Source organism: Caloenas nicobarica, chromosome 31 (genome assembly GCF_036013445.1).
Source record: "Caloenas nicobarica isolate bCalNic1 chromosome 31, bCalNic1.hap1, whole genome shotgun sequence".
Taxonomy (NCBI): domain Eukaryota; kingdom Metazoa; phylum Chordata; class Aves; order Columbiformes; family Columbidae; genus Caloenas; species Caloenas nicobarica.
Genome location: NC_088275.1, coordinates 591,863 through 609,947, shown reverse-complemented (window position 1 = coordinate 609,947; position 18,085 = coordinate 591,863). Strand labels below are relative to the sequence as shown.

At 68.1% G+C, this 18,085-nt stretch overlaps 2 protein-coding genes across 2 annotated transcripts; both read left to right on the top strand.

Moving 5' to 3' along the window:
- The first annotated feature begins 605 nt into the window (after positions 1 to 605).
- PEAR1 (platelet endothelial aggregation receptor 1) lies at positions 606 to 12,535 on the top strand. Its single transcript, XM_065653871.1, has 23 exons — positions 606 to 710; positions 2,383 to 2,475; positions 2,576 to 2,680; positions 3,253 to 3,353; positions 3,429 to 3,521; positions 4,054 to 4,300; positions 4,394 to 4,508; positions 4,595 to 4,731; positions 5,193 to 5,405; positions 6,049 to 6,223; positions 6,771 to 6,891; positions 6,969 to 7,132; positions 7,775 to 7,877; positions 7,957 to 8,103; positions 8,194 to 8,322; positions 8,407 to 8,535; positions 9,696 to 9,824; positions 9,902 to 10,117; positions 10,188 to 10,294; positions 11,227 to 11,338; positions 11,527 to 11,589; positions 11,945 to 12,133; positions 12,273 to 12,535. Exons 2-23 carry the CDS (start codon positions 2,384 to 2,386, stop codon positions 12,422 to 12,424), a joined length of 3,039 nt encoding a protein of 1,012 aa, XP_065509943.1. The 5' UTR covers positions 606 to 710; position 2,383; the 3' UTR covers positions 12,425 to 12,535.
- Positions 12,536 to 14,819: 2,284 nt separating this feature from the next.
- LRRC71 (leucine rich repeat containing 71) lies at positions 14,820 to 18,021 on the top strand. Its single transcript, XM_065653841.1, has 15 exons — positions 14,820 to 14,913; positions 14,988 to 15,104; positions 15,210 to 15,341; positions 15,692 to 15,767; positions 15,853 to 15,927; positions 16,013 to 16,081; positions 16,193 to 16,352; positions 16,428 to 16,511; positions 16,579 to 16,665; positions 16,770 to 16,880; positions 17,002 to 17,041; positions 17,133 to 17,200; positions 17,275 to 17,383; positions 17,461 to 17,573; positions 17,899 to 18,021. Exons 1-15 carry the CDS (start codon positions 14,820 to 14,822, stop codon positions 18,007 to 18,009), a joined length of 1,446 nt encoding a protein of 481 aa, XP_065509913.1. The 3' UTR covers positions 18,010 to 18,021.
- The last annotated feature ends 64 nt before the right edge of the window (positions 18,022 to 18,085 follow it).

Here is an 18,085-nt window from a genome sequence, read left to right as displayed (position 1 = left end):
CTGCTCCACGTTGCCACCAGATGCTGCTGTTAAGCCAATGGAAACCTCCATCCATGCTGCCCCTGCACCTTGTGGGAGCTGCAGCCCCCTCAGATGGGGGTCCCGCCTGCTGGCTGGGGCCCTGCGGGATCAACACTGCACCCATGGGTGCCAGTGCCAGGTGGGGACCTTGGGGGAGGAGAAGCATGGGGTCGGCACAGAGCTCCCTGCCCACAGCGATGTCACACCCTCCATCTGCTCCTGCACGGAGTCCCAGGGTCACCGGCCATGGGGGGACAGGGCTGACCCTGCTCTTGGGGTCACAGGTCCCCGCAAAGCCCTCCGGGGACAGGGACACCCTCCAGCCCTTGGACCCAGCCACCAGCACTGGGCTGCGGGGCCGTGTGGGACATCCGCACGGCCAGGCTGCGGGATCCCCTCCTGCACCCGCACCCTGCGTGAGCGGCCCCGGTGATGTTGTTGTTCTAAACCCGCTGGTTTCTGGCCAGAAAAGAAAAAAAAAAAAAAAAAAAGAAAAAAACCCTAAAGTTTTTTTTATTTTTTTCCCTTTTCCGTAGTCGTCTCTGTGTCCAAACTTCCTGAGAGCGGCTCCGGCCCTCCCTCCGCTTCCGACGGCCGCGCTGCGCCGTCCCGGCCGGCCGAGCCCCTCGGCCAGGCCACCCCGTGGGGCCACCGCACCCCGACCCTGCCCGCCCCGCAGCCCCGGCCAGGTGAGTGCCACTGTCCCCGTCCTGGGTCACCCTGGTGCGTAGGGTCCCAGGGGACACGCTGCCTGGGGGGGTTTGGGGGTTGTGCTGTGCCATGCGGGGTGGTACCGGAGGGGACGGTCCCCGGCGCTGTAGTTTGGGGGTGTCACAGGTGAGGGGACAGCGGCGGGGGGACGGTAGATGGGGCGTCGGACGGAGCTGTGACAGCCTGTGGAGACCCCAGCGCTGACCTTGACCCTGGCCCCAACCCAACCCCAGCCCTCACCAGCCCCATCCCTGCGGGTTCGCAACCCCGGAGGAAACGCATCAGCCCTGGGGCTGCGGCAGAGGAAGCGCCGGGGCAGAGATAGCGGCTCCGGGGGGCCCCCAGCACCGTGTCCCCGCCGGGGACAGGGCAGGGCTGGAGCTGGTCCCTTGGTCCCCTGATTCCTCCATCCTGTGCCGTTGCCCCGGTTGCCGCACGCCGCCAGCGGCAGGCGATGCTCCCCATCCTGCTCGGGGGGTGCTCAGGGGCACCCCTGGGGCGTGCAGTGCTGGGTTTGGGTGTCCCCTGCCACTGCAGCAACCTTGGGGAGCTTTTCTCCGCGGCCGGGCCCCCCGGTGAGGAGCAGATGGGGCGCGCCGGCGTGTTTCGATGACTCCTCGCTTTTCCTGCCAGCATCTCCCAGCAGTTCCTGTTGTTGGCAGCAGCGCTGGGACCCCCCGGCCCCCCCACTTTGCTGGAGCGGGGGATGGGGCCGGCAGCGAGGCCATGGGAAGGGCTCGGGGGTCCCCTCGATTTTGTCCCCAAGGGTGGGAGGGTGTGTGGAGGAGCGGTCCAGGGGAGGGAGTTTTGGCTGCGGATGAGCAATTAATTCCTCACCGCCGGGAGCCGAAGGGAAATGGGGAGAAACTTTCCCACTGAACGGTTTTTGTGTGCTCCAGGACGAGGGGGGGGTCGCTCCCTCCCTCCGCCCCCTCCCTCAGCCCTTATTTGTCCCCAAATCACGGCACGGCCCCGGTGACTCGGGGAGCTGCTGGGAGTGACACCTTTGGGGTGTCCCATGGCCGGAGTGGCGCGTAAGAGGCTGTAAATCCAGCTGTGCCGACCAGGAAACCTCTGCTTCCTCCCTGGCACACGGGTGTTTACTGGAGAACCATAAAATGCGACCCGGTGAATACGGCGCTGCGGGCTCGGGGATGGTGGTTGGGGCCGCGCTGTCCCCCGCCCCGGCCCCCCGGCTGGCCACACTCCCAGAGCCGCCCCGGCAAAGCTGGACCCTTGCTGTGTTGAGCAAGAAAGCGTTGGATCCAGGAAACACAACTGGGAATAAACACATAACGGGTTGAAATGGGGCCACGCGGCGCCGGGCCAGGGCCGCGAGCAGCCGTGCCGAACAGCCCCCAGCACCCCGGGTACCCCCCGGCAGCATCCCGCACCGGGGGGGAACAAGGCGGCGATGCTGGGATGTGTCCCCGGGGTGTCCAGGAATGCGGAGATGGGGCCACCCAGGCGGCGAGCGGCCGTGCCTCAGTTTCCCCTTGGCACAGGCCGGTGCTGGGGGAGCGGTGGGGCTGGGGTTGGGGCTGTTTGCCTGCACCGGAATGCGAACCCGGCCCCGCGGGGAGGCTGGGGGCGGTGGGTGGGGAGCGGGAATGCAGCGGGTGGACGGTGAAGCCGCGTCTCCCGGTGCAGGATGGTGCTGCGGGCCGCGGCGCTGGCGATGCACGTCTGGCTGCTGGCCGCCCTCCGGCCCAGCGACCCCAACGTCTGCAGCTACTGGGAGAGGTAGGACCGGACTGGGGGGGCTGGGTGGCGGGCGGTAGGCAGTGGGGTGGCAGGTGTCCCCCTTGGGACCTGCCATCACCTGTGTCCTCTCCTCCGGCAGCTTCACGGCAGCGGTGAAGGAGTCCTACACCAAACCCCACGTCGTGTCCTCCCCCGAGCCCTGTCCCGGGGTGCTGGGGTCCCCCCTGCCCTGTGCGCACCAGAGGTGGGAAACCCCCTCCCGCAGGGACTGTAGAGTGTCCCCAGGGCTGTGGGGTCCTGGTGTGGGGCTGCAGCGTGTGCCCATGGCCGTGGGGGGGCTGGAGGGGACTGTCCCACTGCAGCATGTCCCCAGGGCCATGGGGGGGCCGGAGGGGACTGTCCCAATAGAGGGTGTCCCCATGGCCATGGGGGAGCTGGAGGGGACTGTCCCAATAGAGGGTGTCCCCATGGCCATGGCGGGGGCTGGAGGGGACTGTCCCACTGCAGGGTGTCCCCATGGCCATGGGGGGGCTGGAGGGGACTGTCCCAATAGAGGGTGTCCCCATGGCCATGGCGGGGCTGGAGGGGATGGTCCCAATACAGGGTGTCCCCATGGCCATGGCGGGGGCTGGAGGGGACTGTCCCACTGCAGGGTGTCCCCATGGCCATGGGGGGGCTGGAGGGGACTGTCCCAATAGAGGGTGTCCCCAGGGCCATGAGGCACTGTCACGGGGCTGTCCCACTGCAGGGTGTCCCCAAGGCCATGGGGGGGCTGGAGGGGACTGTCCCCTTCCTGACAGTGCTGGGGGGGTGCAGGATCGTGTACCGCACCGAGTACCGTCAGGCCGTACGGACCGACTACCGGAGGCGCTACGAGTGCTGCCTGGGCTACTATGAGAGCCGGGACACCTGTGTCCGTGAGTGGGGGGACGGGGCGAGCGGGGGGGCCCTGGGGGCTGTATCGTGGCTCAGCCCCCGCCGTGTCCCCGCAGCGCGCTGCAGCCAGGAGTGTGTCCACGGGCGCTGCGTGGCCCCCGAGCTGTGCCAGTGCGAGCCGGGCTGGCGCGGAGCAGACTGCTCCAGCGGTGAGGGAGCCGTGCCGGGGGTGGGGGGGACATGGGGTGGGGACCCCCAGCCGGGGTGTCAGTAGGGCACGGGGGGGTCCCTGGAGGGCTGGGAACTGTGGGGGCTGGTCTGGGGGTTGATGGGGATGGGGATGGGGACAGGGAGAGGGACAGGGATGGAGATGGGGATGAAAGATGGAGATGAGGATGGGGTAGAAAATGGGATGGGATGGAATGGGAATGGAATGGGATGGAATGGAATAAAATGGGATGGGGATGGAGATGGATGGGATGGGTTGGGATGGGGATGAAAGATGGAGATGAGGATGGGAGAGAGAATGGGATGGGATGGAATGGAATAAAATGGGATGGGGATGGAGATGGATGGGATGGGTTGGGATGGGGATGGGACAGAGGATGGGATGAGGATGGGATGAGGATGGGTTGGGATGGGGATGGGGATGGGGATGGATGGAATAGTGACAGGATGGGATGGGATGGGACTGGATGGGATGGGATGGGATGGGGAGGTACCCGTGGTCTCCCTCCGCAGAGTGTGACGAGCAGTCATGGGGCCCGGGCTGTGCGCGCCGCTGCGACTGCCACCACGGGGCCCCCTGCGACCCCCTGAGTGGGGTCTGCTCCTGCCCCCCCGGCTTCGCCGACCCCCGGTGCCGCCAGCCCTGCGCCCCGGGCACCTACGGCCAGGGCTGCCGCCTGCCCTGCCCCTGCCCCCCCGCCGTCCCCTGCAACGCCTCCACCGGCGCCTGCCGCTGCCCCCCTGGGCTCGCCGGCCCCCTGTGAGTCGGGGCTCCTCGCTCTGCCCCCCCCCGCCCCGTGGCACCCCTAAAGTGGGGGTCCTGCCTCCCGCTCACCCCTCGCCCCCATCGCAGCTGCGAGGTGCCCTGTCCCGAGGGGACACCCTGTGACAGCCCCTGCCCCTGCCAGAATGGGGGCATCTGCCACCCCCCTGGCTCTGACACCTGCGTCTGCCCCCACGGATGGATGGTAGGTGGGCTGTGACCCCCCCCTCCCACCTCACCCGATGCAGTTCCTGCCTCAGTTTCCCCCACTGACCCCTGTGTCCTTCGCAGGGGGAGATCTGCTCCGTGCCGTGCCCCCCCGGGCGCTTCGGCCCTGGCTGCCAGGGCGAATGTCGCTGCCACAACGGGGGCCACTGTGACCCCCGGGGGGGACAGTGCCAGTGCGCCCCCGGCTTCACCGGAGAGCAGTGAGGGGGGGCGCCGGGGCACGGAGGGCAGTGGGGACACGGGGGGCCGGGCATGTGGGGAGGGTACGGGGGAGTGGGAGGATGGGGGGACAGGGGACTGGGGGGACAAGGGTGTGCAGGCACAGGGCGATGGGGACGGGAGGGTGGGGGGAACGGGCATGGGGCGCAGGGGGATGTGGGGCAGGGAAATGGGGGTACAGGAGGGTGGGGAGCGGGGGGCTGGAGGCCCATGGGGATGGGAGCTCAGGGGACAGGGACACAGGGGATGGGGCAGATGGAGATGGGGCTGCAGAGGGAGGGGTCGCCCCGGGGACAGGGACACACACGGATGATGTGACACATGAGGACGGTGCCAGGTGGGGGTGCAGGCAGGGCCACCCCAGCCCCAGCCCCGTGCACCGAGCTGGGCGGCCTCGGCGTGGGGGGGTTTGGGGCCGTGTCACCCCCGTTGTCCCCGGCAGGTGCCAGGAGCGGTGCCCGGCGGGGCGGTACGGGCAGGACTGCCGGGAGAGCTGCGACTGCGACAACGGGGGCCAGTGCTTCCATGTGGACGGGGGCTGCCTGTGCCCCCCCGGCTTCCAGGGCAGCCGCTGCCAGGAGCGCCGCTGCCTGCCCGGCCTCTACGGCCTCCACTGCCAGAGCCGCTGCCTCTGCCACCCCCAGCACAGCCAGAGGTGGGCCCCCCCCAGCATCCTCAACTACATCACCCCCCCATCATCCTCACCCCCCCCAGCACCTTCATCTGCCTCACCCCGCATCCTCACCCCCTCCATCATCCTCCCCTTCTCCCCAGCACCCTCGTCTTCCTCCCCCCAGCACCCTCATCTTCCTCCCCCCAGCACCCTCATCATCCTCCCCCAGCATCCTCATCTCCCCCAACCCAGCACCCTCATCTTCCTCCCCCCAGCACCCTTGTCTTCCTCCTCCCAGCACCCTCATCATCCTCCCCCAGCATCCTCATCTCCCCCAACCCAGCACCCTCATCTTCCTCCCCCAGCATCATCATCATCCTCCCCCCAGCATCCTCATCCCCCCTGCCAAGCACCCTCATCTTCCTCCCCCAGCATCATCATCTTCCTCCCCCCCAGCATCCTCACCTTCTCCCCAGCACCCTCAACCCCCCCCCAGCCTCCTCAACCCCCTGAGCATCCTTGCCCCTCTGCCCCATATCCTTGTTGGCCAAGCCAGGATGCTGGATGCCCAGGAAGGAGTTAATTCACAACCCCCACCTGGGGCAGGTGCTGCAAAGCACCTTCCCAGTACTCCCGATGCCCCGTACTGGGAGAACTGGGATGCTGAGTGAGTGCCCCCCACCAGCTGCCACCCATTCCTGGGTGACTGTGTCTGCCACCCCGGCTGGGCCGGGCTCTTCTGCAACGAGAGCTGCCCCCCCGGCTCCTTCGGGGCCGGCTGCCTGCAGAGCTGCCTCTGCCTGCACGGGGGGGCCTGCGACGGGACCACCGGGCTCTGCCGCTGCCCCCCCGGCTACACGGTGTGGGGCTCGGGGGGGCACGGGGGGCAGGTGGTCCTGGGGCAGAACATGGAACTGGGCATCCCTAGGGGGAGAGTGAGGGTCTGGGTGGTCCTGGGGGGGAGGAAAGTGGGGGACTGGGGGGTATGTGGAGGTGCGGGCGTTCCTGGGGGGAGCACGGGGGCCTCGGCATCCCTAGGTGGGGAACTGGGGGTCTGGGTGGTCCTGGGTGGGGGGGACTGTGGGGGTCTGGGGATCCCTGTGGGAACAGTGTGGGGCTGGGTGGTTCGGGGCTGTGGGGAGGGGAAGGGGCTCTGGGCATCTCTGGGGTAACACAGGGCTCTGGGCATCCCTTGTCTGGTGGGGGGGACACGTGGGCATCCCTGGGGCCAGTTTTTGGGGCGTCCATGGGAGGATGGGGGTTTTGGGGTCACCTACTCTCCCTCCAGCACCAGGATGTGAGGAGGAAGGGACGGAGCGGGGTCCCCAGGCTCCTGGGTCCTGTCCCCAGCTCTGGATGGGGGTCCCGGCTGCCCTGCACCCCTCCCAAACCCTTTACCCCCCCCAGGACGAGCACTGCTCCTCCCTGTGCCCCCCAGACACCTTCGGGACCAACTGTTCGGGGCGCTGCTCCTGCCAGCACGCCCTGGCCTGCTCCCCCCTCGATGGCTCCTGCCTCTGCAAGGAAGGTGGGTGCACCCCCGGGGAGGTGGAGGGGTCCCTGTCCCCGTCCCCGTGCCCACCCCGCTGTCCCCTCGTCCCGCAGGCTGGCACGGACCTGACTGCTCGAAGCCGTGTCCTGCCGGCACTTGGGGTCCCGGCTGCAACCGGAGCTGCGACTGCGCCCGGGGGGGTCCCTGCGACCCCCAGAGCGGGACCTGCCGCTGCCCCCCGGGCTGGCAGGGCCCCCGCTGCCTGCAGCCCTGCCCGGTGAGCCCTGCCCGCCGCCTCGGTGCTCCCTGCACCAGAGTTCGGTGCTCCCTGCACCGGAGTTTGGTGCTCCCTGCACAGGGGTTGGGTGCTCCCTGCACCAGAGTTCGGTGCTCCCTGCACCGGGGTTCGGTGCTCCCTGCACCGGGGTTGGGTGCTCCCTGCACCAGAGTTCGGTGCTCCCTGCACCGGAGTTTGGTGCTCCCTGCACGGGGGTTCGGTGCTCCCTGCACCGGGGTTGGGTGCTCCCTGCACCAGAGTTCGGTGCTCCCTGCACCGGAGTTTGGTGCTCCCTGCACGGGGGTTGGGTGCTCCCTGCACTGGGGTTCGGTGCTCCCTGCACGGGGGTTCGGTGCTCCCTGCACTGGGGTTCGGTGCTCCCTGCACGGGGGTTGGGTGCTCCCTGCACGGGGGTTCGGTGCTCCCTGCACGGGGGTTGGGTGCTCCCTGCACCAGGGTTGGGTGCTCCCTGCACCGGGGTTCGGTGCTCCCTGCACCAGGGTTGGGTGCTCCCTGCACTGGGGTTTGGTGCTCCCTGCACGGGGGTTCGGTGCTCCCTGCACGGGGATTCGGTGCTCCCTGCACCGGGGTTCAGTGCCACCGCCCCCAGCGCTGACTCCCCAACCTCTCCCCGTCCCCCAGAACGGGACATTCGGGGGGGGCTGCGGGCAGCGCTGTGACTGTGCCCACGCCGACGGCTGCAACGCGGTGACGGGAGAGTGTCACTGCCTGCCCGGCCGGATGGGTAAGGGGGCACCGTGGGGGGACCCCGCTGTGCCACCAGCCCTTGGCCTTCATCGCTGCTCCTCCTCGTCCTCCTGCAGGGCCGCAGTGCAAGCAGAGCTGTCCCCAGGGCTCCTGGGGCCGCGGCTGCCGCTCCCCCTGCTCCTGCCGCAACGGGGCCACCTGCTCCCCCCAGGACGGATCCTGCACCTGCGCCCCCGGCTTCCGCGGCCCCACCTGCCAGCGCCGTGAGTGTCCCCCCGAAAACAACGGGTTGCTCCCAGCCCACCCCCCCCAACCCCGGCCAGAAGCGGGGCTGAGACTCGTGTCCCCCGCAGCCTGCCCCCCCGGGCGCTACGGCAAGCGCTGCGCCCTGAGCTGCTCCTGCGCCAACCGCTCCTCCTGCCACCCCGGCAACGGCTCCTGCCTCTGCGCCCCGGGCTGGCACGGTCCCCGCTGCGCCCAGCGTGAGTGGGGGGCCTGGGGGGGGCTGCGGGGGTGCGGGGAGCGGGGCTGACCCCAACCCCATCCATGGCCCCCCCGCTCCCCAGCCTGCGCCCCCGGCACCTGGGGGGACGCCTGTGCCCAGCGCTGCCTGTGCCACCACGGGGGGACGTGTGACCCGGCCCGGGGGACCTGCCGCTGCCCGCCCGGCTGGACGGGGCCGCTCTGCGCAGAAGGTAGAGCCTGGCAAGGGGACACCCCTGGGGGTCTGCGCCCCCCCGGATCCAGCCTGGAGGGGCAAGAGAGAAACCCACATATGGTCACCCCCACCCAGCTCCATCCTGGGCACTATGGAGATATATGGGCCCAGTATGGCACTATATTGTCCCCATATGGAGCTATATGGTCCCGGTATGGAGCTATGTGGTCCCAGTATGGAGCTGTGTGGTCCCAGTATGGAGCTATATGGTCCCGGTATGGAGCTATATGGTCCCGGTATGGAGCTATGTGGTCTCAATATGGAGCTATGTGGTCCCAGTATGGAGCTGTGTGGTCCCAGTATGGAGCTATATGGTCCCAGTATGGAGCTATGTGGTCTCAATATGGAGCTATATGGTTCCGGTATGGAGCTATATGGTCCCGGTATGGAGCTATATGGTCCCAGTATGGAGCTATGTGGTCTCAATATGGAGCTGTGTGGTCCCAGTACGGAGCTGTGTGGTCCCAGTATGGAGCTGTGTGGTCCCAATATGGAGCTATGTGGTCCCAGTATGGAGCTGTGTGGTCCCAGTATGGAGCTGTGTGGACCCAGGCTGGCACTGTACAGTCCCAGTATGGAACTACGTGGTCTTGGGTAGTATGGAGCTATATGGGTCCCAGTATGGAGCTATACGGGTCCCAGTACGGAGCTATATGGGCCCAGTATGGAGATATAGGGTCCCAGTATGGAGCTATATGGGCCCAGTATGGAGCTACATGGTCCTGGCACGCAGTGTCACAGTCCCAGGCAGTATGGAGCTATATTGCCCCATTATGGACCCATATTGTCCCATTATGGACCCACATGGTCCTGGGCAGTATGGAGCTCCATGGTCCCAATATGGAGTGACCTGGTGCTGGGCAGTATGGATCTATATGGTCCTGGTATGGAGCTATATGGTCTCAGGTAGTATGAGTATGAGAATACCGTGGTATTGTCCCAGTATGGAGATACATGTTCCTGCACACTATAGAACTATGTGGTGCCAGTATGGAGCTGTACAGTCCCAGTATGGAGCTCTGTGGTCCCAGCATGGAGCCATATGGTCCCAGTACGGCACTACGTGGTCCTGGGCACTATAGATCCATACGGTCCCAGACATGTGGCTCTGGCTCCCCCCACCCCCTGTGTCCCCAGCCTGTCCCCCCGGGACCTTCGGGCCGCGGTGTGAGCAGCTCTGCCGCTGTCCCCACAACGTCACCTGCCACCCGGCCAGCGGGACGTGTCCCTGCGCCCCGGGCAGGATCGGGCCCCACTGCGAGGCCGGTGAGTGGGCGCAGGGCGGGGGGGCCCCGCCGGGGTCCCTGCGCCGCTAAGGACTGTCCCCGGCCCCCGCCCCACAGGGACCCCCGAGCAGCCCTACACCATCGTGCCGGCCCCCCCGGCAGCCTACAGCTCCCTGGGGGTGGTGCTCAGCCTGGTGGCCCTGGTGGCACTGCTGGTGGCCGCGCTGGCCGCGGGCCTGTGTTACCATCACCGGCAGAAGGGGAAGGAGAGCCGGCACCTGGCTGTGGCCTACACGGCGGGACAGACGGACACGTCCGAGTACATGGTGCCAGGTGAGCTCGGTGACGCACTGTGGGGACGCGGCCCCAGCCCCGGCGGCCCCGCTGACGCGTGTCCCCGCAGACGTGCCACCGAGCCACACGCACTACTACTCCAACCCCAGCTACCACACGCTGTCGCAGTGCACGCTGCCGGCGCCCAGCGCCCCGGACAGGGCCGGCTCGCTCAAGGTACGGCACAGCACGGCGCGGTGTGTCACCGTGCACCGCGGGGCTGGTGCAGCGTGGTGTGGTGGTGCATGATGCACCACGGCACAGCACGGTGTTGCGAGGTGCACCGCGGGGTTGCAGGGTGTTGTACCGTGAAGCACCATGTTGCACAGTGCACTGCGGTGTTGTACAGTGCACCGTGGTGATGTACAGTGCACCATGGTGATATACAGTACACCATGGTGTTGTACAGTGCACCGTGGTGTTGTACAGTGCACCGTGGTGTTGTGTAGTGCACCGTGGTGTTGCACAGTGCACCGCAGTGTTGTACAGTGCACCGTGGTGTTGCACAGTGCACCGCGGTGTTGTACTGTGCAGCAGGGTGTTGCACAGTGCACCGTGGTGTTGTACAGTACACCATGGTGTTGTACAGTGCACCGTGGTGTTGTACAGTGCACCGCAGTGTTGCACAGTACACCGTGGTGTTGTACAGTGCACCGCGGTGTTGCACAGTGCACTGTGGTGTTGCACAGTACACCGTGGTGTCGTGTAGTGCACTGTGGTGGTGTTGCACAGTGCACCGTGCTGTTGTACAGTACACCGTGGTGTTGTACAGTGCACCGTGGTGTTGTACAGTGCACCGCAGTGTTGCACAGTACACCGTGGTGTTGTACAGTACACCGCGGTGTTGTACAGTGCACCATGGTGTTGTGTAGTGCACTGTGGTGTTGCACAGTGCACCGTGCTGTTGCACAGTACACCGTGGTGTTGTACAGTGCACCGTGGCACCGTGGTGTTGTACAGTACACCGTGGTGTTGTACAGTGCACCGCGGTGTTGCACAGCGCACCGCGGTGTTGCACAGTGCACCGTGGTGTTGCACGGCACAGCTCGGCATGCCACGGCACCGCTGCCCGTAGCCTCATGGCCAACCCCTCCCCTGGGTGTCCCCAGGTGCCTGGCCCCCAGCTCTTCCCTGGCACGGACAGGCCCTACGGTCCCGACGGCAACGCCACGCTGCCGCCCGACTGGAAGCACCTGGGGGCACCCGTCCTGGGCCCCAGGGGTAAGGGGGAGCCGGATGGGGACCTTGGCTGGAGCCGGGAGGGACACCTGGGTCCCCTCCGTGCTCAGGATCCTCCAGAAAGGTGCTGGGGTGGATTGGGTGGAGCTTGGTCATGCTGGGGAGGGGACAGAGATGGGGGAGACGGGGACCCCAAACTTGTCCCCTTACCCACATCCACCCGCTTCCAGGTGGGGGGGCCCTGGACCGGAGCTACAGCTACAGCTACAGCCTCGGGACGTGTGATGGGAAAGGTACGGGGAGGGGACCGGGATGGGACAGGGACAGGATGGGGACGGGATGGGGATGGGATGGGATGGGGATCAGGAAGGGATGGGGATGATGAAGAGGTTGGGACAGGGATGGGATGGGGAAGGGACAGGGATGGGACAAGGCCGGGATGGGGATGGGGTGGCAATGGGACAAGGACAAGGATGGGGAAGGTGATGAGAGAGGGATGGGATGGGACGGGAAGGGACAGACACAGGGAACGCGGGTGGGATGGGGAAGGGATGGGGCTGGGACACAACCCGGACACAACCCGGGCATGGCTGCTCCCTCGCCCCTGCGCTCCCTGCCATGGAGACCCCCTGACTCCTTCTCCCCCAGAGACCCCCCCACAGGGGCTGGGGGCCAGCGGCAGCTCCCTGGCCAGCGAGAACCCCTACGCCACCATCAGGGAGCCCCCCCAGCCCGGCGCCAAGGCCCCCGAGGGCAGCTACATGGAGATGAAGTCCCCGGTCCGCAGGGAGATGTCGTATGCCGAGATCGGGGTCCCCGAGGAGCCACCCCAGGAGGGTACGGCCAGGGGGGTCCCCTGGCCCTGGTGACCCTGGCTGGGGGGGAACACGGTCCTGGTGACACAGGCTGCATGGCGGGGGGGACGTGGCCCCAGGTGGGGGACACGGCCCCTCGCAACCTCCTCTTTTCCTTGCAGAGCTTTGCCCCGGGGGGGCCGAAGGTGTCACCCCCCCGCCGCCCCCCAGCCATTACGACTCCCCCAAGAACAGCCACATCCCCAGTCACTACGACGTGCCGCCCACCCGCCACTACCCGCCGTCCCCGCCGCTGCGCAGGAAGGACCGCTGAGGGCCCGGGGGGACAGGGATGAGGGGCCATCCTGGGAGGGGACAGAGGGGCCACCAGGCCTGTCCCTGTCCCCAGCCCGGGGCGGGCAGGGGGTGAATAAAGGGGTGTCGCGCGGTGTGAGCCTGGGCTGCGGTTGCGTCCCTGGGGAGGGTCCGCGCCAGGGAGCAGGACGGGCCCGATGGTGGGAGGGAGGGAACGGCAGCGCGGGGGGCAGCGGTGGCCCAGTGATGGCGTCAGGAATAAGTACCGTAAAGGCCCAGCAATGGGCTCGATTATGACCCAGGAAAAGGCCAGTGAGGGTCCAACACTGGGCCCAGCAAAGACCCAGGGACAGCCCAGTGATGGCCCCAGTACAAGCCCAGTCAGAGCCCAGTGTTCCCAGTATGGACCCAGTGTTCCCAGTGCAGACCCAATGCTCCCAGTATGGACCCAATGCTCCCAGTGCAGACCCAACGCTCCCAGTATGGACCCAATGCTCCCAGTATGGACCCAATGCTCCCAGTGCAGACCCAATGCTCCCAGTATGGACCCAATGCTCCCAGTGCAGACCCAATGCTCCCAGTACGGACCCAATGCTCCCAGTGCAGACCCAGTGCTCCCAGTGCAGACCCAGTGCTCCCAGTACGGACCCAATGCTCCCAGTATGGACCCAGTGCTCCCAGTGCGGACCCAGTGCTCCCAGTGCAGACCCAGTGCTCCCAGTGCAGACCCAATGCTCCCAGTACGGACCCAATGCTCCCAGTGCAGACCCAGTGCTCCCAGTGCAGCCTTCCAGTGCACCCAGTGCAGAGCCAGTGTTCCCAGTATAGACCCAGTGCTCCCAGTACAGACCCAATGCTCCCAGTACGGACCCAGTGCTCCCAGTACGGACCCAATGCTCCCAGTGCAGACCCAGTGCTCCCAGTGCAGACCCAATGCTCCCAGTACGGACCCAATGCTCCCAGTGCAGACCCAGTGCTCCCAGTGCAGCCTTCCAGTGCACCCAGTGCAGAGCCAGTGTTCCCAGTATAGACCCAGTGCTCCCAGTACAGACCCAATGCTCCCAGTACGGACCCAGTGCCCCCAGTGCAGACCCAGTGCTCCCAGTATGGACCTAGTGCTCCCAGTGCAGCCTCCCAGTGCTCCCAGTGCAGACCCAATGCCCCCAGTACAGACCCAGTGCCCCCAGTACGGACCCAGTGCTCCCAGTACGGACCCAGTGCCCCCAGTACGGACCCAGTGCTCCCAGTACGGACCCAGTGCCCCCAGTGCAGGCTCCCAGTGCCCAGCGCTCCAGGCGCGGGTGTCAGAGCTGACGGCCCCGCCCCTTTCTGACCAGGCCCCGCCCCTTCCCGGCTGACCCCGCCCCTTCCCGGCTGACCCCGCCCTTTCCGTGCCAGCCCCACCCACCCAGCGCTGGCCCCGCCCCTTCCAGGCTGACCCCGCCCTTTCCATGCCGGCCCCACCCCCCCCCAGCGCTGGCCCCGCCCCTTCCAGGCTGACCCCGCCCTTTCCGTGCCGGCCCCACCCCCCCCAGCGCTGGCCCCGCCCCTTCCAGGCAGGCCCCGCCCCGCACAGGCGCCGTAGCAACCCGAAGCCCCGCCCCTCGCCGCGCGGCCGACGCGTTGCCACGGGAACGAGCAGGACGCAGGTGGCAGCCGGGCCGGGGACCCCGCACCCCATGGGACCCCGAGGGAACACCCGGCCCCGGGAACCCCCCGCACCTCATGGGGACCCCCGGCCCTGGGAACTCCCGCACCCCATGGGGACTCCCGGCACTGGGAACCCCCCGCACCCCATGGGGACCCCAGGACGCTCCCCCCAGCGACATTCATGGGGCCCCCACCCAGCACTTGGACCTCCCCAGGGAGATCTCTATGTGGACCCCCATGCGGCCCACCAACCCTGGTACTGCCCCCCGCTCCCTACAGTGACCCCCATGGGCCCCCCGCCACTGGGACACCCCCCTCATGCCCACACAGGGACCCCTGTAGGGCCCTGGGACCCCCATAGGTCTGCATAGGGACCCCCCAGGTCTCTCCATAGGGCCCTCCCAGCTCTGGGACACCCCCTCACCCGCATAGGGACCCCCACAGGTCTCTGGAACCCCCTCTCACCTGCAAAGGACTCCCCCAGCCCTGAGACTCCCCCAGGGAGGCCTCCACAGGGCTCTGGGACCCCCCCAGCCCCCTACAGAGACCCCCATAGGACCCACTGCCACTGGGACCCCGCCTTCACACCCACATAGGGATCCCCATTGGGTCCCCAGCCCTGGGGCCCCCCCAGGGCCCTGGGACCCCCTGACCCACACAAGGACCCCCAGGATGTGGGGGTCCGGGTGCTGGGCAGGGCCAGCCCTGGAGCACGTGGGTGCTGGGGGGCACTGAGCCCCGCCCCGTGCCCCCCAGATGTGGCCATGAGGCGGCGGGGGGAGCGTGCGCCCAAGGAGAAGGTGGCAGCGGCGGAGGAGGAGGCGAAGGGCACGGGGAGGAAGGGCGAGCAGGGCACGGGTGAGCGAGGCCCCGGCAGCGGGCGGGGGGCTGCGGGGGGCTCCCCCTCATGCCCGTGTCCCCCCCGCCCACAGAGGAATACCAGTGCACCGGGCTCCTGGAGCAGGACTTCCCCGAGCTCTGCGCCCGCTCTGGCATCGCCGGCATCCCCAGAGTTACCCTCCGGCCGCCCCCGAGCTTCCCCGAGGATGGTGAGCGGTGGGGGCACAGCCGGGGGGTGTGTGTGGGGGGGTGTGTGTGGGGGGGTAGGTGCTGCTGGCAGCGCCCTGAGCCCCCTGCCCCACCCTGTCCCGCAGAGGAGCCTGCGGAGCCGACGCTGCCCGAGACCCTTGCCCGCATCCAGCGCAAGTTCAGCTTCTTCCAGCCCTGCATCCAGGTGGCGCGGGAGCCCGAGGACCCGCGCAGCGTCCGCGGGATCTTCCTGCGAGGTGGGGCCTGCGGAGCCCCCCCAGCACCCATGGGCGAGGAGCCCCTGGAAATCAACCCGTGGGACCCCCCTGCACCCCCACATGGCCGGAACCCCCCCCAGGAAGACCTCCATATGGCTTCCATGGGGCCCACCAGACCCTGAGACACCCCCAACCCCGGGACACCCCTAACCCCCTACAGAGTCCCCCATAGGGACCCCCACCACCGGGACCCCCCTTCACGCCCACACAGGGATCCCCATTGGGTCCTCAGCCCTGGGGGGCCCGGCCTTCCAGGCGCTCTCGGGAGGGGAACGGCTGCATTTGGGGGTTCATCCCGTCACGCGGCCGCACGCCCCCCGTCTCCGCAGGCTGGAAGGTCGAGGAGGAGATGCTGGGGGTGCTGAGCCAGTGCCTGCCCGCCCTGGCCGGGCTGCAGGCCGTGCAGTGAGTGCGGGCAGGGCCGGGGGGGACAGGCAGCCCCCCGAGATCGGGCCTGTCACCTCCCCTGATGCCGCTTGTCCCCCCGCAGCCTTTGGAAGGTCGGGCTGACGGAGCAGCTGCTCCCGGCGCTGGCGGCACTGCTGGCACGCTGCCCTCGCCTCCGGTACGAGGGGCGCTCCCTCATTAGCTCTAATTGGGGAAGGGGATGCCGTGGAGGATCGTTAATTCGGGGGGGGTCTCCTCTGCAGGACGCTCAGCCTGGAGGGGAACCCCTTGCCCGAGCCCGCCTTCCACATGCTGATGGGGAGCGACAGCACGTGAGTGGGACCCAGGTCGCGAGCGGGACCCAGATCATGTCCCCGAGGTGTCCCCAGGTGCGGCAGCCCCCCCCGGGCAGCCCCCCAGTCGCTGCCCGTCCCGTCCCGCAGGTTGGTCCATCTCTCGCTGCGCAACAACAGCATCGGGGACGCGGCCGCGCGGCTCATCGGGCAGAGCCTGTCCCGCCCCGGCACCTCCAACCGCAGCCTGGCCTCGCTCGTCCTCAGCTTCAACCGCATCTCGGACCTGGGCGCCAGCTACATCGCCGAGGTGGGCGGCAGGGCGGGGGGGGGTCGCTGGGTGCCCCCCGCACCCCGGCACCCAGCCCGTCCCTCGGCCCCCCAGGGCCTGCGCCTGAACCGCTCCCTGCTCTCGCTGTCCCTGGCCAACAACAACATCGGTGACGCGGGGGCCACCAGGCTCGCTAAGGTGGGTGCCCCCCACCCCTGGGAGCACGGGGCCCGATCCTGCCCTGACCCCCCCCCGCTGCGGGCAGGTCCTGGGGCCGTTCGCGCTGACGCACGCCGAGGTGGTGGAGCGACGGCGGCTGCTCTTGGCAGAGGCGCAGGGCCGGTGCCACACGGTGAGACCCCCGCCCCCATTTACAGGGGGGTACGTTCCCTCACCCCCAGGGAAGGTCAGAGGCTCCCAGGGGGCTGCAGTGCCCTGACCCGCCCTGTCCCCCAGACCTCAAAGGAGCCCGAGAGCTGGAACAAACGTCCCTCCAGCCAGAGCACCAGCGCGGGCCCTGAGAAGCTGCCCCCGGGCAAGCAAGGCAAAGCCCCCACCAAGAAGAAGGTGAGGAGGGGGCTAGGGTGGACAGGGCCCTGCCTCAGTTTCCCCACTCTCCCACCTTTGCGGGTGGGAGGTGGGGAGGTGGAGGAGGGGAGGTGGGGGGTCTGCAGCTGCTGCATTGCAGGAGCCGTCGCGGAAGGAGGAGGCCAGACCGCACAGGAAGGGTGAGCGAGGGGTTGATGGGCCAGGGGGTCCGGGAGGGGCTGGGGGGGCCACGCCCGGCTCAGCTCCCTCCCTGCTCTCCCCTCCTGGCAGCACCGGAGCCCAGAGCTGCCCGCGGCAGAGACTCGAGATCGAGCACCCAGGAGAAGCTGAGCTCAGAGGTGGGGACCAGGGGGGACGGGGGGGTACCCGACTCGGGGGGTCCCACACTCCCTCAGGGTGCCCCCCCGTCCAGGCGCTGGATCTGGCCGAGCCACTGAACCCGCTGCTGGAGGAGGCCCGGGAGCACCGGGGCAGCGTCATCCTGCCGGGAAACCGCACGCTGCTCAACCTCAACCTGACCTGTGAGCCAGGGCGGGGGGTCCCTTGCCCCCACCGACCCCCCCTGGGCTTGTCCCCAACCGCCCCCATCCCTCTGCAGACAACCGCGTCACCGAGCGCGGCCTCGGTGCCTTTGTGGCGGTGCTGGAGGGGCAGCGGCAGCAGAAGCTGAAGGCGCTGGGGCGGCAGGGGCTGCGCTGCCTGTCCCTGGAGGTGAGAGGGGGGCGGTGGGGCCGGCGCTGCTGTGGGGCAGCACTGCTGTGGGGTGGCATTGTCGTGGGGTGGCATTGCTGTGGGGTGGCGTCACCGCAGGGCTGGCATTGCTGTGGGGCTGGTATCGCTGTGGGGTGGCATTGTCATGGGGCTGGTGTTGCCACTGGGCACATAGTGGGGCTGGCATCACCGTGGGGCTGGCATTGCTGTGGGGCTGGCATCACCATGGGGCTGGCATCACCATGGGACTGGCATCGCCATGGGGCTGGCAGTGCCATGGGGCTGGCAGTGCCATGGGGCTGGCATCATCACCGCTCCCCCGCAGAGGAACCGCATCCCCCCCGGCAGCCCGGCCCTGGCGCGGCTGCGGGAGCTGCTGCCGCCACAGGACGCTCCCCCCGGAGCCTCCCAGGAAGAGCAGGAGGGGGGGACGTAACCCCCCTGAAGCCCCGAGGAGAGCTCGAATCTCACCTTATTTTTTAAGAAAAAAAAGCATTAAACCCCTTTACCAC